General features: G+C 41.3%; 1 protein-coding gene across 2 annotated transcripts in view; it reads right to left on the bottom strand.

Annotated features, from left to right (window-relative positions):
- Positions 1 to 24,684, bottom strand: part of LOC123756105 (tetratricopeptide repeat protein 14) — a 53,031-nt gene extending 28,347 nt beyond the window's left edge. Inside the window, exons 1-9 of one of the 2 annotated variants that reach the window (XM_045739106.2) lie at positions 24,400 to 24,684; positions 22,818 to 22,995; positions 20,458 to 20,582; positions 17,131 to 17,207; positions 11,984 to 12,109; positions 10,720 to 10,937; positions 8,244 to 8,387; positions 4,016 to 4,207; positions 442 to 564 (exon numbers count right to left, since the gene is read on the bottom strand). In XM_045739106.2, the coding sequence (XP_045595062.1) occupies positions 442 to 564; positions 4,016 to 4,207; positions 8,244 to 8,387; positions 10,720 to 10,937; positions 11,984 to 12,109; positions 17,131 to 17,207; positions 20,458 to 20,582; positions 22,818 to 22,984 (1,172 nt within the window). In that variant the 5' untranslated portion in view covers positions 22,985 to 22,995; positions 24,400 to 24,684. The remainder of the gene's footprint in view (positions 1 to 441; positions 565 to 4,015; positions 4,208 to 8,243; positions 8,388 to 10,719; positions 10,938 to 11,983; positions 12,110 to 17,130; positions 17,208 to 20,457; positions 20,583 to 22,817; positions 22,996 to 24,399) is intronic. The other variant, XM_069336528.1, reaches the window with a different exon arrangement.
- Positions 24,685 to 27,447: the final 2,763 nt, after the last annotated feature.

The following is a 27,447-nucleotide window of genomic DNA, read 5'->3' as shown; positions in this document are numbered from 1 at the left end:
TAGTTGGGAAACTCAGACATCCAAATAAAATGTCAAAGGATTATGAGCTTGTAATGCTACACTTTCTATGGAGCTCCAGCAGCCACAAAGCATTGCAGACAATACAACACAATTCCTTAACTGTAGCCTCTGTTTAACGCAACAGTAAAATGTGTACTTGGATGAAAAAAACGATTCTTCGCGGCAGGGGATCGTATTCCAGGGACCTGCCCGAAACGCTACACGTACTAGTGGCTGTACAAGAATGTAACAACTCTTGTATATATCTCAAAAAAAAAAAAAAAAAAAAAAAAAATCAACACTAACACAGTGCTCTAGGAGTGCTTCTCCTCTGCTGTTCAAAATGTACTATACTACAACAAATTTGATAACAGAAAATATTCCTTAAAATAAGTTTGTGACTGGAGTATAGTCGTTACAAAAGAATACAATAAAACTTACTGTCTGCCAAGTTCAACAAGTGTCTCGCATATATATTTGCAAGCATTGCTGTGTTTTGGATTGAACTTAAGTGCCTGCTCAAAGTCTTCAACAGCCTTCTCAAACCTGCCCAAATTAGCCAACCTGAAAACAAGAGCGATAATACATTAGAATAATGTGAATGTGAGAAATGAGACGAGTACAGTACTTGAGAAAACCGAGTACAATATATATAAAAACTTAGAGAAATTTAAGAATAATTAACTATAAACATTAATATTATTATTATTGCTGCAATGAGGTCACAATAATGTAGCTGAAAACAAATAATCCAACCCACACACACAAGATGAAAGGAACTGTATGATGTCTTCACCATTATGAAGTCGAAACCGAGACATACAGAGAAAGGAAGTCATTATAAAGCCAGAGAGTAGTTGATGTGGGAAATGAGGAGTAAGTGGAAAAAAATAAAACATGAAGAACGGAGCTAAAGGCAGCTTCCTAGATGAAAGGAGAAATTAAACAAAGTAGGCAGCGATAGGATCGAGATCAAACGCAAAACTCCAGCATTGAATGTAATGAATTGCCAATTTCTGGAGGAGCCCCAGTAGCTATCTTACTGAGACTTCTTCATACTAAAGGGTCACATCAACCATGTAGAGTTCTGTTTGGCCCAAATGGAGACCAAAGCCAGAACCTGGCCCTCTCAAAGAGCCGCAGAAATTGGGTGACACTCCACCACTTCACCAGGAAAAGCTTCCAGAAAGTCAGTGCAGCTTTATAGACAACTGGAGGGTTAACAGAAAATGAAACCTCAAAAACTGCCAAACAACTACTGCAAACGAGTGACACAGAACAAGGGATTCATTCAAATGAGCTCAAAACTTGTTAGTACAGATTATCACCACCAGATGGCTCATTCTGGCTTTCCAAGTCAGTTCTAGACCTGATGAACAAACTGACAATGAACTGACAAATCTGGAGGGTGGGAGGGAGGCAAGGAACCCCTGGGGCTTCTCCAGAAGTTGGTATTTCATTGCATTCAATACCGAGTTTCTTGAGGGAAGCCCTCGTGGCTCCCTGTATGGTTGGTTGTGGACTGGACAGCCAAATATGTGTGGTCTTGAGAAGTAAGATTGGGCAAGGTCTTGACAACCAGGCTAAGTGTAGTCTTGACAGGTTAGGTGAGGTCATGATAGTTTGGATAGTCAGGTTGGGTGTGGTCTTTGCCATCAGGTTGGGTGTGGTCTTGAGTAAGGTTGGCTGAGGACTGGACAGCTGGATAGATGTGGTCTTAAGAGGTAAGGTTGGGTGATGCCTTGACATCTAGGCTGGGCTAGGTGTTGTCTTGACAGTCAGTTTGGGTGTGATCTTGAAGACCAACTGTGATGCACTAACCTAATTGAACTTGCAGGAGTTGAGCTTTGGCACTTTGGTCCCACCTCTCAATCAACTGGTAATTATCTAAGTGTAGTTACAGGATGAGAGCTATGCTCGTGGTGTCCTGTCTTCCCAGTACTCTTTGTCGTATAACACTTTAAAACTACTAGTACTGACAGTTTAGGCCTCCACCACCTTCCTACTTAACTTGTTCCAACCATCTACTGAATTGTTTGCAAAAGAAAACTGTAATATTTTTTCAGCACCTTTGTTTCTTTAGTCCTCTTATGTCCTCTTGTTGGTGAAGTTGCTGGTTTCATGAAATCTTTGTCAATTTGGTCGATTCCTATTAGTATTTTGTAAGTGGTGATCATATCACCTATTTTTCTTCTATCTTCTAGTTTTGGCATGTTTTACACCTCTAGTCCCTCATCGTAACTCATGTTTCTCGGTTCCGAAAGCCATTTTGTAGCATGCCGTTGCACCTTTTCCAGTTTCCTTATGTGCTTCTTGAGATTTGGGCACCATACAACAGCTGCATATTTCAATTTTGGTCTCACAAAAGTCATGAGCATTTTCTTCAGTATTTCACCATCCACATAATTAAAAGCAAGTCTGAAGTTGGAAAGTGATGCATACACTCCTCTCACAATGTTCTTTATGTATTCCTCTGGCAACAGCTTACTATACAAAACCACTTGTAAGTTTTGTTCTTTATTAGTTCTGTAATTCCTTTCCACACAATTTGTAAGTTGTGTCTGGTCTATTTTCTCCTATTCCACATTCCATAACATGGCATTTATTCACATTGAATTCCATTTACCAATTTACACTCCAAACACTTATTTTACCTTGATCGATTTAAAGGGCATCACAATCGTCTGCGTCTCCTATCTTCCCCAGTATCTTAGCATCATCTGCAAACATGTTCACATAATTCTGTATGCCTTCTGGTAGAATGTTTATGTAAACAATGAACATTACTGGTGCAAGAACTGAACCCTGTGGTACTCTGCAAGTAACACTCCTCCAGTCAGGTACATTTACTCTGATTACTGCCCTCATCTGTCTGCCAGTTAGAAAATTTATCATCCATGTCAGAAGCCTCCCTATCACCTCTCCAGCATTTTGAAGTTTTCAGAACAGTCTCTTGTGTGGGACTCTGTCAAAATCCTTTTTTAGGACCAGATAGACACAGTCAATCCAACCACCTCTTCCTGTGTATCTCTGTGGCTCTATCATAAAAACTAAGTAGATTTGTTACACAGGATCTTAATGTTCGAAAACCATACTGTCTGTTATTATGCCATTACTCTCCAGGTGTTCAATCCATTTGGCTTTAACTATTGTTTCTAGTGTTTTGACTACCACGCTTGTTAATGATACGGGTCTATAATTAAGAGGTTCCTCGCGACTACCATTTTTATTGATTGATACTATGTTTGCCTTTTTTACATATATTTGCTAAGATTCCTGTGCACAAGGATGTCTGGAATATTATTTGGAGTGGAATGCTCAGCTCAGTTGCACATTCTCACAGCACCCAAGGTGAAACTCCATCAGGTCCAACTGCTTTATTTCTTCCTACCCCCTTGAGTAATTTTTCAACTTCATCTTGGGAAACCTCTATGTATTCTATGGTGTTCTCTGAAACTGGCATTGAGTCCGGTTCTCTGAAATCCTCATTTTGCACAAACACACTTTGGAATTGTTCATTTAGCATTTCACACATTTCTTTTTCAACCTCAGTTGTCCCATTTCCCATTCTCAATCTCTGGATTTTATCCTTTACATGTAGCTTGCTTTTAATGAATTTACAGAAAAGGCCTGGATCTGTTTAACATTTGTCTGCTATACCTTTCTCAAAAATCCTTTCTGCTGTGTAATTGTTCCTTGCTTGCTTATATGATGATATAGTGGTGTACAGATTTCTGAGCCTACTGGACTCTATCATATCTACACTTGAAACTGTGTATGGAATCTGCTTCCACCCCATCACTGCCTAATGCATTCCACTTATTAACTACTCTGACACTGAAAAAGTTCTTTCTAACGTCCCTGTGGCTCATTTGGGTAGACGGTTTCCACTGTGTCCCCCTTGTTCTTGTACCACCCGTGCTGTGATGTGATGAGAAGTATACATTATCTTTCCTGTTATTAAAATCTAATGAGAACACACACAGAAAAAAGTCTCTACAAGAGCCAAACTTACAGAGCGCCCTTTGCAACAAAGGCTTCAACATTTTCACTGTCGATTTGAAGGGCCTTATTGAGACACTGGAAGGCCTCCTCATACTGGCCACGTTTGAAGAACACCACTCCATCTGCTACTGACTTATGGGCCCATCGAGACATTTGGGCTTTTCGCAGGCTTCTGTACATCTCTCGATCAGCAAACTTGTGCCTAAAATGGAAATACAAAACTAAATATATTTTATGAGTAACGGAATGAATTTCAATTTTTAAATAATTATTCCAGTGACAAGGCCACTTTTTTAAACTTACAGTCAGAAAAATAGTGTTGAATGTAATGAAATGCCCCTTTCTGGTTGATCTCTGAATATTGACCAGACCACACACTAGAAGGTGAAGGACGACGACGTTTTGGTCTGTCCTGGACCATTCTCAAGTCGATACTTTAGCCACGTTATTGTGACTCATCGCCTGCATCTCTGAATAGTTCCCCAAGTTACCAACATAGAAGCTTCCAAACCTTAGGTACCACACTAGACTAACAATTCATGAGAGCCTACTGGAGACCCGGACCTCAATTCATGAGAGCCTACTGGAGAGCCGGACCTCGATTCATGAAAGCCTATTGGAGGTAGGCCAGAACCTGAACCCCCTAGCAGACGCAGACGAGTCACCATTACCCGGGGTAAGACGCGTGAATACACGAGGTGCCCGATTCAAGCCAAAAAGAAGGCAATGAAAGTGGTAAGCCAGACACCCCCCCCCCCCCCCCCCCACAAAATCTAACTAGTCCCTGAACCCCGGATGAATAAGAACGTGCCAATACGCATCCTTGACGTCTGGGGATACCATCCAGGCACCCGGCTCCAAGAGAAACTGAACCTGAGACAGAGTGGTCATCCAAAAGGAGGGGCAAGGAATCCAGGGGTTCAGACAGGACAAGTCCAGAATGAACCTCAGATCCACACAGTCCCATTTCGACACTGAAAAAAGGTGGGAAACCCACCTGAGGGACAGGGTAGTTTCGACCACGCCCAAGCGCACCCACTCTGAGATGACCTGACGAAGCGCAGGGGAAGAAGCCTGCCCTGCCAGCCACGAACCCCCTGAAGGGGAAGGAGCAGCCCAACAGCACCACAGGTTGGACGACGCTGGACAGGACACCAGATGAAGGCCCGGCACTCAACACCTCTACATCCTCCTCAAGCTAGACTGAAGACAGCTCGAGATGGGAAAAGAATCCCAAGACTGAAGCCAAATGCCCACACGCAAACAAATCCTCAGCAACCAAGGATTTAGCAACAAGTAGGGTAGGAACCTACACGTGCAGCTGCACAAGGCCAACATCCCGCGAAAGTACAGGGGCGAGCAAGCAAGCATTAAGGCGCTCAAACTCGCCCTCCAGGTAAACCCAGCATAACAATAGAAGTTTCTCGCCACTCAAATAAGGTCGAATCCATCACGGAGGCGGAATCCGGGTCTTGCAGGAGGTATGCAGCAAGAGCTGGGGCAACTGCGGGGCAGCCGTGGGGCATCTGGGTTGGAACCAACCTAGCATATTGCAGCAACCTGAACCTAGCATGCAACACGGATGCTGCCTGTACCCTAACAACAATGTCATCAGAATAGTACTGGAGAACAAGCAGACACACGACTCGCAAGACTCAGTGTCAAAGGTGTTGTTGACCCAACAGGCAGCATGATAAGAGGCAAAAGAGGTGACTGTCACCCTGAGACAAGGGCACATAGCAACCTTCGAACCAGCATGAGGTGGGCTAGAACTCAGAAGATGCATCCATAGGTCCACCAAGCCCCGACAGGGTTTTCCAGGCCCCGTAGACTGACTACTATGGGAAGCACAGGCAAGTGTTGCTAACTGGTCAAGACCCAAAGGTAACAAGGGAGGTAAATGAAAACACTGAAACCCCTGCGACGTGTTCAATCATGGGGGGCCTAGCAGAGGGCCACCAAATTATTATAAGTGTAACTATAGCCACACCAAGCAGACCCCCCACCAGGCAAGAAAACAAAAAAAGAAAAAACCCTCAAAAAAACAACGACTCCAGAGGAAACAGGAACCGGCCGCCATGTAGGTAGGCAGGCTGCACAACACCTTGACACTACAACCAACATGAGAAGGGCGGGGTAAATGCCAAGCAGCAAAAACCCCTACGGAAATAGTTTCCCGAACGCATCAGGAAAAGGAACCCCTAACATGCAAGGGCAGTACTCACAGGGCGCCTAGGAAAGGATGCCCTTAAGCGCATGCAGCCTTGGTACTCTGGAGAACACCTGGTCACCGCACACAACAACACTGCAGAGGTTGCCATGAAGGCAAAACACTGCCTTTGGAAATCGATGTCAGAGAAGACGTCTGCCCTGGACCACATTAGCAAACGAACTGGAGTGCTGAGTAGCCGGCGCAAGAAGGTTCGGGGCTCCCCCATCCTTCCCCCTCTCAGGGATGGGAGGGCTGCCCGGATGAGCAGCACGACAGTGGAGTGTGACGTTTGCTTGTTCCATGGGGATTGGAGGGAGTTATGCCCCTCTCTCTCTCTCTCTTTTTTTTTTGGTGTTCTTTTCTTACCATGTGGGGTTTGTTTTGTTACGCCTACCTTTCTGGGTGCCTAACCCCAGTTGATGGCAGATAAGGAAAAGCCCCCCAACCATAGGGGGGTTTTCCAGGGCCATTGCTCCTTGAACACCTCTGAGGGGGCCAGGTTCTGGCTCGTGGTCCCCGGTAAGCTGAATTCCATAGACTAATGCCACAGTCTAATATGTCACGCATTAGCCCGATAGCTCCAGGGAGCCAAAAAGTTTTAACAGAAAGTGTTAAGTCTGCAGACACAAACAATGCTCTCTTCTGTCATGTTAGGGAGTCTAATCAGCCTATAGATTGGTTTTCTAAAATAATCTTTTCTGCCTCTACTCTTCACAGACCCCGTATTTGTCGAATCAGCTCTGATACACAACATGAACCTTAATCCTGGTTTTGTTATTGTTGACTCTTCCCTTTCACAGCACATACTTAAATGCTCTAACCTTCTTACCAAATATGACTTAAGCCTACCCCTTGTTCTTACCCCTTTTACTTTTTCTTACCTTCCTCTTATTTTTAATTCTTCCCATTCTTCCTTCATCCCATTCATATCATTCTTCCCATTCTTACCTTTCATCTTACCCTTCTTCTAGAAATTACCTTCTCTTACCTGCTCCCCACCTCACAAGGACCAGACTCATTGACTAAATATCTGACCACCATGACCTTTAGTCTGGCAAAACCTCCAAGCCCAAATATTAACAATGCTGCGAGAGAAGCATAGTACTGTATTTTGATTCCAGAGTAATCAAACATTTGTAAATAGTCAACAGTGAAGCGCTCTACCCCGGTGGCCAAGCCTCTCGGGTACAAACTCCTGAACACACCACAGAGTGCCCTTGCACTCTGTGCAAGAGCAGTGTTAGCAAGTACCCAGAGAATAAATCTCTGAACATATGGAACCTGAAACACAAGAGCTTAATCCCACACAACAAACCCAATAGAAAGCAGACATGTGAAGCCAACACTAAAATAAGGAACAATTCAACAAGCATATGGTTCCGGCAGGATGAAGTCCAAAGATGGGCTGTAATTAACTTGGATTAGCAGGACATGCCCATGACTGGCGGGCAGAAACACTACAGGTAGAGCTTTTAGCCACCATAACAGCAATGGGCTGGTCAGGGGAAGCCGGGTGCAAACTGGGGCTGGACTGCCCCAGCTGGTAATCTGCTGGTGATCAATACTAATGAGTTTCGAGCAAGTTTGGGTGAATTTCTATCTCTGTGTGAATCATTTGTGAAGTTGTTTTGGGGTTTCAATGCTTTTTTATTTCTGTGTAATCTCTAGTTGTCTCCACTCGCTCCCTGTGCCTTTGAGGGAAAGCAGGTTCCGGCCGTGTTCCCCAGTAGGCCGAACATAACGTCCACGACTGATGCGTTCTGCAGCATGGAGCAATCTCTGCATGATAGCTTCAGGGAAAAACATGGGATCCTCCCCAGAAAATAATGTTAAATGTAAACTCTCTAACTAAAACATCAAATTACACTAGCCAATATTTATAGGTTGACTACTAATTTATATTTACATCTTTTACTCTCATCATAAACTCTTTTTCCATTATTCTTGTACACTTCTTTTTCATCAGTTACTGAAAAGGCATGTCTCAAAAAAATATTTTGTTTCAATCAACAGCAATAACACTTACTTCAGTGAGTTCATTAACGATGAGTGAGAGAACATATCAATCTTGAACTTCGCCGCAAGATGTCTAATATTGCGGGGATTGTTGAACATGGTAAGTGTTTTCAGAGCTTCACTGTAGCACTTAACATTCCCTTCCTCCATTTCACTACAAATAAAAAACAAGTAATAATGTCTCAATATTAAGCAAATGGAAATAATGATCTCAAGCACTTTTCTGAAAAATTTCAGATTATAGAATTATTTATGAAAATTTGATGAGTATGCATCATAAGAACATAAGAACATAAGAACAAAGGTAACTGCAGAAGGCCTATTGGCCCATACGAGGCAGCTCCTATTCTATAACCACCCAATCCCTCATGCAGTAGTATTAGCCAAGTTTTCCTTAAAACTTTAACAGCACTGAATCACACTAAACCAAACATTATATTAACCCATAAAAGGAGCAATATATACATGTATTTAGGGAATATCTGTCATGGAATGGCGCAATACAGTACATACATATACGTATGAGGGTCTCGTGCACGATTTTAAATGCCCCACGGGATAGGGGTAGCTAAAGTCCAGCCACGGCCGATAGTAAACAGACTCCATCTTAAAAAAGAATCTTGGCAAACATTCCCGGGTGTGAGAGCCTCAGTACTGAGTGAGCAACCAAGGCTGGTGCATGCAGCATGAGCTAACAGCACTGCTGTTCAGCTTATAAACACAACATCGCCTAAAAATGTCAAAATATGTATGTACCTGCTATTGAAATTGAATTAAAATAAGTTTATTGAGGTAAAATACACACAAAATACACGCCTAAATCTGTACTTCCTTGAGCGCAGGCGGGAGATACATAATAATTTACACGTGGAAAATATTAGAGGGGCTGGTCCCAAACCTGCACACAGAAATAACATCACACGAGACCAGAAGACATGGCAGGATGTGCAGAATACCCCCGTTGAAAAGCAGAGGTGCAACAGGTACTCTGAGAGAGAACTCTATCAACATCAGAGGCCCAAGACTGTTCAACATGCTTCCGCTACACATAAGGGGGATCACTTCCTTTTGACGGCCGTGATGGTCAAGCGGATTAAGGCGCCCTGTAGTTACCAGTTGCGTTGCTTCTGGGAGTATGGGTTCGAGTCACTTCTGGGGTGTGAGTTTTCATTCGCATATAGTCCTGGGGACCATTCAGGCTTGTTCGCATAAGGGGGATAACTGGCAATCCCCTCACAGTGTTCAAGAGAGAACTGGATAAGCACCTCCAAAGGATACCTGATCAACCAGGCTGTGACTCATACGTCAGGCTGCGAGCAGCCGCGTCCAACAGCCTGGTTGATCAGTCCAGCAACCAGGAGACCTGGTAGACGACTGGGCCGCGGGGACGCTAAGCCCCGGAAGCACCTCAAGGTAACCTCAAGGTATGCTTATATATAATGTGTGTATATAGTGTAAAACATGTAGATGCTTATATACAATGTGTGTATATAGTGTAAAACACTATATACACACATTGAGCTCTGAGCTCCAAAGAGCTCAGAGCTCAACCCCTGCAAGCACAACTAGGCGAGCATATCTTGAGGTTATCTTGAGATGATTTCGGGGCTTAGCGTCCCCGTGGCCCGGTCCTCGACCATGCTTCCTTTTTGTTACACACCCCAGGAAGCAGCCTGTAGCAGCTGTCTATCTCCCAGGTACCTATTTACTGCTAGGTAACAGGGGGCATCAGGGTGAAAGAAACATTTTGCCCATTTGTCTCCACCTCCACCGGGGATCGAACCCGGAACCTCAGGACTACGAATATGAAGTGCTATCCACCCAGCTGTCAGGCACCCTAGCATATAATAGGTCAACATAGACCTATTATATCCATATTTTTATCATACATGTAAAACCCAGACAACAGTTTTTTAAATTATAAATCTTATATAATCTTATTATAAATCATATAAATCTTCATATGATGTTAACTACATTACCCTGTGAATCAACAATTGATGATGACCTCTGTCTAAAGGTTAAGGAGCAACTTGATGACATAGCTCAGAAAAAATAAAAAATAAAGAAATCTTAAATACATGAACAGTATTGTATGAGCAATGAATAGAAATAAAAGCTGTGAAACTCTATACACACAGAAATCACAGTGTGATATATCAAATGAACAAATCCACAAGGGCTGTGATGAGGCTTTGAACCTACGTCCGGGATGATCCCAGACGCGCCTTAGTCGCCTGCTCCACGACATGACGCGCCTTAGTCGACTGCGCCACAACCATGTCGTGGCGCAGTCGACTAAGGCGCATCTGGGATCATTCCGGACGTAGGTTCGAACCCTCATCATGGCCCTTGTGGATTTGTTCTGTGAAATTACTTCTACAATAGTTTTAGTATAATTATGCTACTAATGCTTATTTTCATTTATCAAAAATTTTACATTTTTACAGACAAAACAAGGAACAATTACTGAATCAGTCTTTTACCAGATTATAGATGGTCGATCATTTAACGTAACTTTCCCAAGTTTAATTTTATCCTTCATATGTGCTGGAATCGTAACTCCATTGGTACCAACAAGTAAATAATGATCACTCGCATCCACTTCCAATACCTCGACACACAACCGTGTCCGCAGCAACCATCGGCCGTCACTATCTTGATCTGCTGGCTCAGGTGTGGAATCTTCAATACGAAGATGAGCCTGTAATAGAGTTACTTTCATTGTTTACTATCTCCAACTTTATCCATCCTATCTCCACTCCCTCTTCCTCTCCTCCTCCTCTCTTCTCCCACCTTTGTCTCCACTACCACTTTTCCCATTTTTTAGCTCATTAAATATCTTTTTGATTTCTATGTCACTCACACTAAGAAAGGTCACCAGAAAGGTAGAGTGGACCAAAACAGAAAACAGCAATACAAATCTAACTCAGAAATGTATGCACTCAGTACCCAGTAGCTACCTTGTTCACCCTCTAGTAGAAGCTACCCACCACCAGGTGGCACCACTAAAAACTACTGCCTTCATTGAAGCGAATCCCAAGTCATTAGCCAGATAAAGGCTAGCTACCAAAGAAGATACATAGCCAACAGCAGCTGGAGCAAGCTGTCAGATTAAGGAACACACAAGGCTGGTGATAAAGAATGCACATGTTAAGCTAAATATGGAACAAAACAATGTAATGGACCCACTACTGTTCCAGGGATGGTCAACACCACTTATTTTCAAATCAAAAGAAGACATGAGGATCCTATAGAGGTGAGTGTCCCTGGGCACAGCAGGTGCATGAAAGAGCCTGCCATCTGGTGGCAGGCAAGTGAAACCAGTTGGTGTTTTTGCCATAATAACTGTTTGCATTATATTGATAGGGTTACAAATTGTCTCCTAGCAGTTACTTGTTTTGCAGCCTTTTGACTTTCTGGTGAAACTTTTGCTCAGTTCTGTGGTGATCTCTGATCCCCAAGCTCTGCCTTGCTCTTTGAGTGGGCCATATTCTGTTTGTAATTACCTAAGTGTATTTATAGGATGAGAGCTATGCTCATGTGTCCCGTCTTCCCAGCACTCTGTCATATAACTCTTGTGGCACCCACTAAGTGCTCACGGGTCACAGAGTACTGGTCTCATCTCCTAAGGCTTATATGCATCCAGGTTATAGTAATAGGAAGTTATTGAGGTGGGCCCCTCCCACAAAATAACTGCAATTTAAGAACAGTACAATACAGCAGACATATCTTAAAGTAGAAGCTTACCTTAATATTAGTATCAAAAAGATCACGAATTGAGTTTCCCATTGTTGCTTGAACCTTGACAGTCTGGAGCAAGGCATGTATGTGTCCAGTGACTCGAACGTACAGCAAGTCTCCACGTTTCACTGTCTGAAATCAATCACAACTTCCCAAGTTTAGAGAGTACACTATATATGATGAAAAACAAACTAATACATGAATATATAATGAAGAATTCAGTACTTATACACACACACACACACACAAATCACAATAGTGTGATACATCAAATGAACAAATCCACAAGGGCCGTGATGAGGGTTTTCAACCGGGAATGCTAGGATGCCTTGTGGTAGGGCATCATGCTTGCCACTTTCAGTTTCTGCCCTTTGGCTTGAATTTTCCTCCCCATATATTCACTATACTAGCACAAATTGTTATTGCCCAGCTATATCTTTCAGGGGTTTGTATTTTAGCCTACCTCGGCGACTGGCTGATTTGTGCACCCAGTCAGTCCACATGTCGATTTGTCAGGTATCTGATTATTTACTAGTTTACCAGTTTTAAGTTCCTGGTGATCTGGCCTGGTTGACAACCGGGCCGCGGGGATGCTAAGCCCCGAAATCATCTCAAGGTAACTGGCGGAAGTCCCAGTTGGTTCTGTCCCAAGTTCAGACATGGCGGGGTCCCATCTGGGACTCTCAATTGGAGTGTCTTTCCCTGTCTCCTTTGGTCTTGCTCCACCATCCTGATCGCCATCTGAGTTTGGTCTTGCCCCAAGTTACTCAGCAATTGGTCGAGCAGGTGTACGGAATTTTTCTTGCATGGTTTTCAGCGGAGTTGTTGCTGCTCGAGTTTGACATCAGTATTAGTGAGGCTCTGATCTGCAAATTGCCTCTGGCCTTTTTTCCCCTCCAACCTGCTCATGCTCCTCTTGAGCAATTTTGGTCACAAGATGGAGTTCTAGATTTTATATCCTCTTCCATGTTTATGACTACCCCTTCAGTCTGGAATGCCTGTGAACCACTGGTTCCGCTTCGGTGGACACTTTGTTGGTGTCCAAGGTTGAATATCTGAGGTTGTCCATAGTGTTGTCAAGTCTTGCCAGCCACTGGTCTACCCCCAGGCCCATGATGGTTTCAAATACACTGCTCTCAATTTTTCTAATATGTCTTGGGTGGATATTCAAGCTCGTGGTTTTTTGAGGTCAAACAGGGTCATTTTATTTATATATATATATATATATATATATATATATATATATATATATATATATATATATATATATATATATATATATATATATATATATATATATATATATATTTATATATATTTATATATATTTATATATATTTATATATATATTTATATATATTTATATATATATATATATATATATATTTATATATATTTATATATATTTATATATATTTATATATATATATATTTATATATATTTATATATATTTATATATATTTATATATATTTATATATATTTATATATATTTATATTTATATATATATATATATATATATATATATATATATATATATTTATATATATATATATATATATATATATATATATATATATATATATATATATATATATATATATATATATAAAAGAAGTCATGGTGGCCAAGTGTGTAGTCAATGTCCCTGGTCCTTGTCAGTCCTGCCAGCCCTAAAATGGCTGAATGTCATTTGCTCTCTTTGCCTCTATGAAGAGACTAGAGGCCTGGCATGATTCTTAGGCAGAATATTTTCAGTGTAATTACCTAAATGTAAATACCCAAGTGTAGTTACAGGATGGGGCTATGCTCGTGGTGTCCCGTCTTCCCAGCACTCTTTATTGTATAACGCTTTGAAAGTACTGACGGTTTTGGCCTCTACCACTTGCTCACCTAACTTGTTCCAACTGTCTACCACTCTGTTTGCAAAAGTGAATTTTCTTATATTTCTTCGGGTGCTTTGTTTAGTTAGTTTAAATCTATGACCTCTTGTTCTCGAAGTTCCAGGTCTCAGGAGGCCTTCCCCTATCAATTTTATAGATTCCTGTTACTATCTTGTACACAGTTATCATATTGCCTCCTTTTTTTCTATCTTCTATTTTTGGCATATTTAATGCCTCTAACTTCTCCTCGTAGCTCTTGCCCTTCAGTTCTGGAAGCCACTTAATAGCATGTCTTTACACCTTTTCCAGTTTGTTGATGTGCTTCTTAAGATATGGGCACCATACAACTGCTGCATATTCTAGCTTTGGTCACCTTGAGGTGCTTCCAGGGCTTAGCGTCCCTGTGGCCTGGTCGTCGACCAGGCCTCCTGGTTGCTGGACTGATCAACCAGGCTGTTGGATGCGGCTGCTCGCAGCCTGACGTATGAGTCACAGCCTGGTTGATCAGGTATCCTTTGGAGGTGCTTATCCAGTTCTCTCTTGAACACTGTGAGGGGTCTGCCAGTTATGCCCCTTATGTGTAGTGGAAGCGTGTTGAACAGTCTCGGGCCTCTGATGTTGATAGAGTTCTCTCTCAGAGTACCTGTTGCACCTCTGCTTTTCAACAGGGGTATTCTGCACATCCTGCCATGTCTTCTGGTCTCATGTGATGTTATTTTTGTGTGCAGGTTTGGGACCAGCCCCTCAATTATTTTCCACGTATAGATTATTATGTATCTCTCCCACCTGCGCTCAAGGGAATACAGATTTAGGCTCTTTAGTCGGTCCCAGTAGTTTAGATGTTTTACTGAGTGGATTCTAGCAGTAAAGGATCTCTGCACGCTCTCCAGGTCAGCAATTTCTCCAGATTTGAAAGGGGCTGTCATTGTGCAGCAGTACTCCACTCTAGAGAGCACAAGCGTTTTGAAAAGTATCATCATCGGTACAGCATCTCTAGTGTGAAAAGTTCTTGTTATCCAACCTGCCATTTTTCTTGCAGTTGTGACGGCTACTTTATTGTGTTCTTTAAAGGTAAGGTCTTCCGACATGAGTCTACCAAAAGTCATGTACAATTTCTTTCGTATTTCGCCATCCATGTATTTAAATGCAGTTCTTTAGTTAGAAAGCGTAGCATAGGCTCCTCACACAATGTTGTTTATGGTGTCCTCAGGTGATAGTTTTCAATGTAGAACCACCCCCTAGATTTCTTTCTTTATAGAAGTCTTTAAAGATTTTCCACATAATTTATGAGTTGTGTGGGGTCTATGTTCTCCTATTCCACATGCCATAACATGACATTTATGCACATTAAATTCCATTTGCCAAGTGGTGCTTCATATACTTATTTTGTCCAGGTCTTCTTGAAGGGCAATACAATCATCTAAGTTTCTTATCCTTCCTATTATCTTAGCATCATCAGCAAATATGTTCATATAATTCTGTATTTCCATCTGGCAGATCATTTATGTAGACAATGAACATCACCGGTGCAAGAACTGAACCCTGTGGTACTCCACTTGTGACATTTCTCCAGTCTGATACATTGCCTCTGGTTACTGCCCTCATTTTTCTATCATAAATTTTTTCATCCATGTTAAAAGCTTACCTGTCACCCCTCCAATATGTTCCAGTTTTCAGAACAAACCTCTCATGTGGAACTCTGTTGAAAGCCTTTTTTAGGTCCAGATAGATGCAGTCAACCCAACCATCTCCTTCTCACAGTAAAATATCTGTGGCTCGATCATAGAAACTGAGTAAATTTGATACACAGGATCTTCCAGATCGAAAACATAATATTATGTCATTCCTCTCCAGATGTTCTACCCATTTAGTTTGAATTATTTTTTCTGATATTTTGACTATTACACTTGTCAATGATACAGGTCTATAACTGAAGGGGGTCTTCCCTGCTGCCACTTTTGTAGATTGGAACTATGTTGGCCTTTTTCCACACATCTGCTATAACTCCTGTACACAGGGATGTCTGAAAAATGTCTGAAAAAATCAGCTGAAGTGGAATGCTGAGCTCAGGTGCACATTCTCTCAGAACCCATGGTGAAACTCCATCTGGGCCAACCACTTTGTTCTTACTTAGCTCTAAGGGCATTTTGTTTTCACTTCATCTCTAGACACCTCTATGTGCTCTATGTTGTTCTCTGGAATTCTTTTTGTGTCTGGTTCCCTGAATATCTCATTTTGTACAAACACACTTTAGAACTTTTCATTTAATGTTTTGCACATTTCCTTTTCATTTTCTGTGTATCTGTCTCCCATTTTCAACCTCTGAATATTATCCTTTACCTGCAGCTTGCTTTTAATGAATTTATTGGAAAGGCCTGGATCTGATTTACATTTGCCTGCTATACCATTCTCAAATTTCCTCTCTGCCTCTCTCCTTACTGTCATGTAGTTGTTTCTCGCATCTTTGTATTACTGGTATGTTTGGAGGCTTGGCCTCCTCTTATAATGATTCCATGCTTGTGTCTTTTGATCTCTGGCCCTCTTGCAATTTCTGTTGAACCAACCCTGTTTCCTAGGTCTGCATCTCTGTTTTAGAATGAATGTGCTTGAAGTGTTGATACATGAATGTCTCCAAAATGAGGTTTACAAATCTGCCTGTCCAAATGTCCTCCGTTCTTGCCTCGTAGGCCTCTCAGTCTATTGCCTTAAAGTTGAAGTCCCCCAATACCAACAATCAGGATTTATCTTTGACTGTTCTTACCATAATCTCTCTCATGATCATTATGAGGCCCTCTCGTTTGTCATCCAGTTCTTCTTTTGTACATGTGTGTTGCTTGCTGGTGGGCTGTAGACATTTAAAATTATCAGCTTATCATCCTGATTCCAGACCTGCAATGCCATTATGTCAATATCTGCAGGGTTTTCAATTATTAACTCTCTTACCTTCAGGTGTGTAAGCACTGAGGAGCTACCAAGGGGCCCAGCCCAGTCACAGATTCAAAAGAAAAACAAAACAAATCCTATGGAATAAAGACAGCATTGCACATCCTCTCAAGCTGGATGAACACCATGAACACAAACATTATTAGATAAGCACAGTTACCCCAAGTGTATTACCACTTAGGTAATTACAGTATCGATTTATTTATTAGAAATATTACCATGCCAAGTACAAAAGCACTGTAATAAAATTGGTAGAAGGCATAATCAAATAAAGTATTACTAAAATATCACACACACAATAATTTTGTTATATGTGCAAGTCCATACCTTAAAAAACATATCCTCTCGGATATTGCTAGACACTTTCATATAGTACTCAATTGGTGGCAGATGATCAACCCGGTCTGTAACAGGATAAAAATGACATTTCTTAGATAATTCCTTCTTGTGCATTACATACTAATAATGTTTAGGGGAAATTCTAATGTGCCATATCATGCTTGCTTTATGTGACCAACCGTGTACTTCACACCTTCTCACCTTTGTTGTAATGAGTGTAAGCTGGTGTTTGGGTGAAGTGATGGGGTGTAATGTCACCCTTGGTGTAGAGTTACCTGGTGTTGGGGTGCTGTGGTGTTATGTAATGTCATTTGGTGATATTGTAGTGGTGGTTGTGGTTGGGGTGATTGTGAAGCCAGGTGATGGTAATAGTGGTGGTTAATGATAATCACTGTTGTGATGGGAGGTGGTTGTTGGAGTGAATGTGATGACAGAGATAATGGTAGGTAGAGAGTTGCTGTAATGGTGGTGGTGATCATAATTATGTTGCTGATAATAGTGAAAGAGAGTGGTAATGATAGTGGTTATGATGATGATCATGGTGTTAGTACTGATGGCAAGTGACAATGATGATGGATGGTGGCAGTAACTTATGGTGAGTGATGATAGGGGTGAGGGGAAGGTGACTGAGTGATGGTGAGGGACGTAAATAACTCAAGTGCCCCAATCTCTCTAGTAGCCTCGACAGTGACAGGCAACCATCAGCTTGAGGTTGTGGTGATGGTGGTAATTAATGGTGGTAGTATGTGGTGATGGTGGGAATTAATGGTGGTAGTATGTGGTGATGGTGGTAATTAATGGTGGTATGTGGTGATGGTGGGAATTAATGGTGGTAGTATGTGGTGATGGTGGTAATTAATGGTGGTAGTATGTGGTGATGGTGGTAATTAATGGTGGTAGTATGTGGTGATGGTGGGAATTAATGGTGGTAGTATGTGGTGATGGTGGTAATTAATGGTGGTAGTATTAAGTGATGGTAATGATGAGTGATAATGGGAATGGTAATGGTGGTAACTGGTTATGGTGATGGTAGGAGAGAGTATTGATAGTAATGATGGTAAAGAGATAATGGTAGTGGAGTGTGGTGATGACAGTTGTTGCGATAGTGTATGGTAGTGATAGTTAAGGTGTGTAATTACCTAAGTGTATTGCTGTTGCGGTGTGTGGTGAAGACAGCTATGGTGAATGCTGCTGTGGTGTTGTATGGTGCTGATCATTAAGCTGAGTGTTGCTATAGTGGGGTGTGATTGTGGCAAGCATAATTACCCAAGTGTTGTTACAACACGAGAGTTATGTTTATTGTGTCCCGTCTTCCCAGCCCTCTTTGTCACGTGATACTTTGAAACTACTAATAATTTTGGCCTCCACCACCACTACTTCACTTAACTTGTTCCAACCATCTACCCGTTTGTTTGCAAAAGTAAACTGTCTAGTTTTTTGGCAAATTAGTTTAAATCTATGACCTCTTCTTCTCGAAGTTCCAGGTTTCAAGAATTCTTCCTTGTCAATTTTGTCAAGTCCCATTACTATTTTGAACATAGTAACCATATCACCTCTTTTTTTCTTCTTTATCTTCTATTTTTGGCATATTTAATGCCTGTAACCTCTCCTCATAGCTGTTGTTTTTCAGTTCTAGAAGCCAGTTTGTTGCATGTCTTTGCACTGCACCTTTTCGAGTTTGTTGATGTGCTTCTTGATATGGGCACAATACAACCGTTGCATATTCAAATTTTGGATCTTTGCCATCAATTTATTTAAAAGTAATTCTGAAAATGGAAAGCATTGCATAAACTCCTCACACAATGTTCTTTATATGGTCATCAAGTGACAGTTTTATATCTACACCCTTTATATCTCTTTCTTTATTAGAATTCTTTAAAGATTTTACATATGTATATTTTGTAGAATGTGTGTGGCCTATTTTCTCCTATTCCACATTTCATAACACAACATTTATTCATATTAAAATCCATCTGCCAAGTGGTGAACCATACACCACCATTTGTCCAGGTCTTCTTGAAGGGCATTACAATCATTTACGTCTCCTATCTTCCTTAGTAACTTAGCATCATCAGCAAATATGTACATATCATTCTGTATTTCTTCTGTAAGGTAATTTATTTCATATTCTGTATTTCTCCTGTAAGGTAATTTATTTCATATCATTCTGTATTTCTTCTGTAAGGTAATTTATTTCATATCATTCTGTATTTCTTCTGTAAGGTAATTTATGTAGAAAATGAACATTACTGGTGCAAGAACCGAACCCCTTGGAACTTCACTTGTGATATTTTTCCAGTCCAATACACTGCCTCTGATTACTGCCCTCATTTTTCTGTCAAAATTTTTTTAAACCATGGTAGAAGCCTTCCTGTCACTGCTCCAGTATGTTTCAGTTTCCAGAACAATTACTTATGTGGAATTCTGTAGAAAGCCTTTTTTAGGTCCAAACAGATGCAGTGTGGCTCTTTCTGACCTAAACAATTAGCTCCTTTTCTTTGAAACCAAAAATTATTAGGGACCTGCTATGATCAATTGTGAACCAGTTCCTTTCTGACTTTCAGTATAATATCTGTGCTTTTCTGATTGCTGCAGTTTTTGGCTCTCTTTACCACTTCTATTATTTCCTTCTCCCTGGCTACTTGTGCAAAGATAAGTTGCATATCCTTCTTGTACTCTTCTACTCCCTGTATAACTTTCTCCATCTATACGGTTCCTTCCTAGCCTATTGTATTCATTTATGTTTAGATTTGCTTTAACTTCTTCAAAAGCTATTTTCAGTAATTGATTTTCCCCCTCCAGGGTTTTACCTTTACTTTATAGCAGTGGTCTATACTGATTCACCAATTTTCTGCAGGCCTTCCGTGGTGAGGTGGCAGAGTGTAACCCACTCCCTGCACCTCTGAGAGGGCGGCCAGGTTCTGGTTCTGGCCCCTAATAGGCCAAATAGAACTCCATGGCTGATGAGATCCAATAGTTCAACCAGTCCTAATAGACCGTCGCATTTTGACGTGTGCTCAAAAGCTAAAAATCATCCTACTAGAAAATGGTAGCAGCTCACAAAATTGTCATACTGTCCCAATTTCTGTTTTGGGTCCTCTGGTAGGTTAGGAGAGGCCACTTTAGTATGACAGTTTCTTGATGAGAAACCTTAGGAGGAAAGGCTGAAAAGTTAGGAGCCATCGCAGCGAGATAGCTTCCGGAAACCTAAAGGAGCACTGTGAATAGAAATAACAGTTTTCATATTTAATACTGCAATACTGTATAAGCATAATATTTCAGATTTAATCAACAAAAAATTCCAGGCAAATTTACCTTTCATTCCATAATCATCTTCGTTTCCCTCTCCTTCAAGGCTTGCTTCCCAGGGCAGATACAGAAATTTGCATTTGTTGGTAATAAAATTTAGTAACTCTTGTCGTCTTACACTACCTTGTTTCCTGAAAGGAGAACAATAATTAGAAATTTGTTGTACATGTTATTACACAGTACTGTATACTAAATTATTATTTGTTTCTTCACATTTACTGATACAAATCTATTAGCAACAATTTTCCTAAATGTACCCTAACCACTGCATACATTATACTGTATCTCTGATTATATCACCATAGATCCCTTCTTCTTGTTATCTTGAGATGATTTCGGGGCTTAGCGTCCCTTCGGCCCGGTCCATGACCATGCCTCCATTTTGTTACACAACCCCAGGAAGCAGCCCGTAGCAGCTGTCTAACTCCCAGGTACCTATTTACTGTTAGGTGAACAGGTACATCAGGGTGAAAGAAACTCTGCCCATTTGTTTCCACCTCCACCGGGGATTGAACCCGGAACCTCAGGACTACGAATCCAAAATGCTGTCCACTCAGCTATCAGGCCCCCTGTGTTAAGTTTAAAAATCTACCTGGAAAAAAAATCATAAGAGGCAAATGTGGGGACCTTGATTAAGCCGCCAGCTTCCTGTCCTCATTGGGTTAGCGCCCCCCCCCCCCCCTCGGGTAAATAAGCATTTTGTAAATTAAAAAATGAACTCCTTTATATAGGGTACCAGTAGAGTATTGTTACTCCTCTCTCTCTCTCTCTCTCTCTCTCTCTCTCTCTCTGCCTCTCTCTCTCTCTCTCTGCCTCTCTCTCTCTCTCTCTGCCTCTCTCTCTCTCTCTCTGCCTCTCTCTCTCTCTCTCTCTCTGCCTCTCTCTCTCTCTCTCTCCTCTCTCTCTCTCTCTCTCTCTCTCTCTCTCTCTCTCTGCCTCTCTCTCTGCCTCTCTCTCTCTCTCTCTCTGCCTCTCTCTCTCTCTCTCTCTGCCTCTCTCTCTCTCTCTGCCTCTCTCTCTCTCTCTCTCTCTCTCTCTCTGCCTCTCTCTCTCTCTCTCTCTCTCTCTGCCTCTCTCTCTCTCTCTCTGCCTCTCTCTCTCTCTCTCTGCCTCTCTCTCTCTCTCTCTCTCTCTCTCTCTCTCTCTCTCTCTCTCTCTCTCTCTCTCTCTCTGCCTCTCTCTCTCTCTCTCTCTCTCTCTCTGCCTCTCTCTCTCTCTCTCTCTGCCTCTCTCTCTCTCTCTCTCTCTCTCTCTGCCTCTCTCTCTCTCTCTCTCTCTCTCTCTCTCTCTCTCTGCCTCTCTCTCTCTCTCTCTGCCTCTCTCTCTCTCTCTCTCTCTCTCTCTGCCTCTCTCTCTCTCTCTCTCTCTGCCTCTCTCTCTCTCTCTCTCTCTCTCTCTCTCTCTCTCTCTCTCTCTCTCTCTCTCTCTCTCTCTGCCTCTCTCTCTCTCTCTCTGCCTCTCTCTCTCTCTCTCTGCCTCTCTCTCTCTCTCTGCCTCTCTCTCTCTCTCTCTCTCTGCCTCTCTCTCTCTCTCTCTGCCTCTCTCTCTCTCTCTCTCTCTCTCTGCCTCTCTCTCTCTCTCTCTCTGCCTCTCTCTCTCTCTCTCTCTCTGCCTCTCTCTCTCTCTCTCTCTCTCTCTGCCTCTCTCTCTCTCTCTCTCTCTCTCTGCCTCTCTCTCTCTCTCTCTGCCTCTCTCTCTCTGCCTCTCTCTCTCTCTCTCTGCCTCTCTCTCTCTCTCTCTCTCTCTCTGCCTCTCTCTCTCTCTCTCTCTCTGCCTCTCTCTCTCTCTCTCTGCCTCTCTCTCTCTCTCTGCCTCTCTCTCTCTCTCTCTCTCTCTCTGCCTCTCTCTCTCGATCTGTCTAATGTGTGGGTGGTCACCACTGAGAGGAGCAAAGAGGTGTGAAATACATACTGTACAAAAAATTTCTCTCTATCTAGACGAACTGTGCGACAGCGAGTTGTGACGTTCGCCTTTTGCTTGTTTTAAAATTTGGCGAGTTCCGTTTCTCTGTTTGGTCTTTGATGGCAAATTAAGTTTTTTTACCATGTGGGGTTTGTTTTGTAATGCCTACCTTTCTGGGTGCCAAACCCCAGTCGATGGCAGACATGGAATGCTTACAAATACATGGGAGTTTCCCTAGGCCATTGCTCCTCGTACCTCTCTGAGGGGGCCAGGTTTTTGCCCATGGTCCTCGGTAGGTAAGAACTCCAAGCAACTGATGCCACGGTCTAATACTGTACATACATATCAGCCAGGTAAGCTCCGGGGAGCTGTAGGGGCTCCCCACAGAAAATTTTATGTTGCAATATCAGATAACAATTTGATACAAAAGATGGGAGCCACTCCTTAATAGTCTGTTAACATACGTGATCTCAGGAAGACGGGCTTTGTAAACATTGTAATCAACTTCCTTAAGGTTCAAAGTCTCTATATCTTTGGGATTGGAAGCTGTAAGCTGCTTCAGAAGCTGGTGACCATGAAAGTTGACAGACTTCGTGACCATAATGCTACACAGGGGTGTTGTCCCCGCCATCTTGCTGGATTCTGTTAAAAAAATAATTTGAAACATTAAATTAAACTTAATCTAGATTTGATTGTACAAAAGGATGTTATCTCTTGATATATACAATATTCTGAAACACATCATACAATGTACAGTACTGTATCTCATATGTAGCATATATCTTAGAAATAAAATATTTTTTTTTGTAAATACAAATACAGTAATATAAAATAGAATCAAAGAAGGATATTGCATTTGATTTACAATATTTGTCCAGCTGGCAACTGACACCAAGTGCTCTCAACAACCATTCATATCCAACTCCCTTTCTTGGAAGAATTCCACATATGACTGGGATTCCTCCCTTGCTCCTATTCTATGGATGTCTTAAACCTCTGTATCAGTGCCTCACTCCTAACTCGTCCTACCTCATTTCCACCGGCAACGATAACCATGGCAGTATGTTCAAAGCATTAGTAATAAAACACCTGGTGTTATTCTCCAGCTATATTTTGCTCTTGTTAGGCCCCATTTAGATTATGCAGTTCAGTTTTGGTCACCATACTATAGAATGTATATAAATTCACTAGAACAAATCCAGCGTAGGATGACAAAGTTAATCCTTCAAATTTGAAATCTGTCATATGACAAAAAAATGACAAAGTTGAATTTACATTCACTAGAAAGTCAAAGAATTGTGGGTGACATGATAGAGGTGTACAAGTGGATGAATGGACATAAAGGGGAATATTAATGGGGTATTAAAAGTGTCAACACAAAATAGAACACAAAACAATGGGTATAAATTGGATAAGTTTAGATTTAGGTTAAGACCAGGGTAAATGTTCAGTATTGTTCTGTTCAACCTTGTTCAGTAACAGGGTTGTTTTGTGGAACCAATTACCGTGTAACATACTAGAAGTAGGATCCCTCGATTGTTTCAAGCATAGGTTAGACATTACCAGACATTGTCATTATGTTAGACAAACTCATTCATATATGAATGAGTTTCATATATGACACTCATTCATATATGAATGAGTTTGGGTGGATATAAATAGGTGCTGCCCCGTATGGGCGAATAAGCCTTCTGTAGTTACCCTCATTCTTATGTTCACTCACAAGACGAGTGATACTTGATGTACATGATTAGATGCAGTATTCCCTAACAAGCTCACCAATGCTCTAACTGGCTTAGAGGATACACACATGCAAAGTAATAACGGCAGTAAACTAGACACTCACAGGACGAGTATGGAGAGCACAATAAAAGCAGTAAACAAGAGTAAACTCAGGCTCAAGGTAAACACAGGCCCTACGGTAGAGGCGGCCAAAACCTGCCGCTAGTGGTGGATTGGTCTCCTCACCTGCCCCTCACACTCACCTCCACACCGTCACGTGGCTCTTCCCTCACCACCCATGTGACATGAAGCCCGTGTACTTACCACGTCTCAAGACGTTTTCTAAGCACCCATCACAGGAGGCGTCCAGGCCTCTGCTGGACACGTTTGTTTACACTCCACTCTGACACTGTTGCCACTCTCTCACTTCCCCAACATTCCTCTTATTTACGCATACAAAATATTTTTAAGTGATTTTTCCCAGTTCAATTAATTATCTAAATACTTTAAAAGTACTTTGTTGCCATTGGTAGTGTGGCTATGTGTTATATGTGGCCAGGAACAGAAGCTTGGTTCCGGCCGCTCAGGATGGAGATATCAGCCACATTCACACGCCAACGAATTTTTCATTGATCTGTAATATGAAGATGAATAAAAAGACGATTCATCATACTTCCTCTCGTAAATAAATTAACAATTATATAAATTGGTATTTATCTATTATATAATATATTTATTTATTTATAATTCATTATATCCAGGGACCAGCAGCCACTTTATAAAAATATAATAATAATAATAATAATTTTTATTTACAAGAAGGTACAATGGGTTAGTGAAATTACATAAGATTGGTACTTTTACACTCATAAGAACATAAGAATAAAGGTAACTGCAGAAGGCCTATTGGCCCATACGAGGCAGCTCCTATTTATACTATCCAATCTCATTCATATATTCATATATACGTATGTCTAACCTGCGCTTGAAACAATTAAGAGATCCAACTTTTGTTATGTTACGTGGTAATTGGTTCCACAAATCAACAACCCTGTTACCGAACCAGTATTTACCCAGGTATTTCCTAAATCTAAACTTATCCAATTTATACGCATTGTTTGGTGTTCTGTCTTGTGTTAAACATAAGAACATAAGAACAAAGGCAACTGCAGAAGGCCTATTGGCCCATACGAGGCAGCTCCTATTTATAACCACCCAATCCCACTCATATTTCCTGCCCGAAACGCTTTGCGTAATAGTGGCTTTAGGCATTGTATGTACTAGCTCCTATCTATAAAGCCAACAAACTTTGTAAAATCTCTTTATGTATGTACCTTTGCCTAAATAAAAATTATTATTATTATTATTATTATATATACTTGTCCATCCCGCGCTTGAAACAATTGAGGGACCCAATTACCCCACGTTACGCGGTAATTGGTTCCACAAATCAACAACCCTGTTACTGAACCAGTATTTACCCAAGTCTTTCTTAAATCTAAACTTATCCAATTTATACCCATTGTTTCGTGTTCTGTCTTGTGTTGATACTTTTAATACCCTATTAATATCCCCTTTGTTATGTCCATTCGCCCACTTGTAAACCTCTATCATGTCACCCCTAACTCTTCGCCTTTCCAGTGATTGCAATTTAAGCTTTGTTAATCTTTCTGCATATGACAGGTTTCTAATTTGGGAGATTAACTTTGTCATCCTACGCTAGACATGTTCAAGTGAATTTATATCCATTCTATAGTACGGCGACCAAAACTAGATTTAGATTTAGATTTTTTATTCAGGTAAAGGTACATACATTGAAGATGAGTTACAAACATAATGTTGGATTTAAAGATAGAGCTAGTACATACAATACCTACAGCCACTAATACGCTTAGCGTTCCGGGCAAGGTGTGGGGGTGTGGGGGGAACAAACATTTAGACTAAAACTTAACAGTAATTGAGCTTAAAGAATAAATTGTGTTGAAAAAAAAAGGAATAAAAAAAGGGGAGGGGGACATGGCATAAAATAGCAATTATACAAGTTGGTCGACAAACAGCATTGTTAAAAATAGCAAGACATGGGTTGATATTTAGGGATAAGGTACGTTATAGGGAGTTTAAGAACATAAGAACAAAGGTAACTGCAGAAGGCCTATTGGCCCATACGAGGCAGCTCCTATTCTATAACCACCCAATCCCACTCATATACTTGTCCAACCCGTGCTTGAAACAATCGAGGGACCCCACCTCCACAATGTTACGCGGCAATTGGTTCCACAAATCAACAACCCTGTTACTGAACCAGTATTTACCCAAGTCTTTCCTAAATCTAAACTTATCCAATTTATATCCATTGTTTCGTGTTTTGTTCTGTGTTGATACTTTTAATACCCTATTAATATCCCCCCGGTTATGTCCATTCATCCACTTGTAAACCTCTATCATGTCACCCCTAACTCTTCGCCTTTCCAGTGAATGCAACTTCAGCTTTGTTAATCTTTCTTCATATGAAAGATTTCTAATTTGGGGAATTAACTTAGTCATCCTACGCTGGACACGTTCAAGTGAATTTATATCCATTCTATAATATGGCGACCAAAACTGAACTGCATAATCTAAATGGGGCCTAACTAGAGCAAGATATAGCTTGAGAACCACACCAGGTGTCTTGTTACTAACGCTGCGATTAATAAATCCAAGTGTCCGATTTGCCTTATTACGAAAATTTATGCATTGATCCTTTTGTTTTAAATTCTTACTAATCATAACTCCCAGATCCCTTTCGCAATCCGACTTCGCAATCACAACACCATCTAGCTCGTATCTTGTAACTCTATCATCATTACCTAACCTCAGAACTTTACATTTATCAGCATTAAACTGCATCTGCCAATCCTTTGACCATTTCAAAACCCTATCTAGATCAACTTGAAGTGATAGTGAGTCCTCCTCCGAATTAATTTCCCTACCGATTTTCGTATCATCGGCAAATTTGCAAATGTTGCTACTCAAACCTGAATCTAAATCATTTATATATATTATAAACAACAGAGGTCCCAGGACAGAGCCTTGAGGCACTCCACTTACAACATTTTCCCACTCTGACTTGATTCCATTTATACTAACTCTCTGTTTCCTTTGGTATAGCCATGCCCTAATCCAGCTTAATAAGAACATAAGAACATAAGAACAAAGGTAACTGCAGAAGGCCTATTGGCCCATACGAGGCAGCTCCTATTCTATAACCACCCAATCCCACTCATATACTTGTCCAACCCGTGCTTGAAACAATCGAGGGACCCCACCTCCACAATGTTACGCGGCAATTGGTTCCACAAATCAACAACCCTGTTACTGAACCAGTATTTACCC

This window comes from Procambarus clarkii, chromosome 36 (assembly GCF_040958095.1).
Source record: "Procambarus clarkii isolate CNS0578487 chromosome 36, FALCON_Pclarkii_2.0, whole genome shotgun sequence".
Classification (NCBI taxonomy): domain Eukaryota; kingdom Metazoa; phylum Arthropoda; class Malacostraca; order Decapoda; family Cambaridae; genus Procambarus; species Procambarus clarkii.
This window is presented reverse-complemented; position numbering and strand designations above follow the sequence as displayed.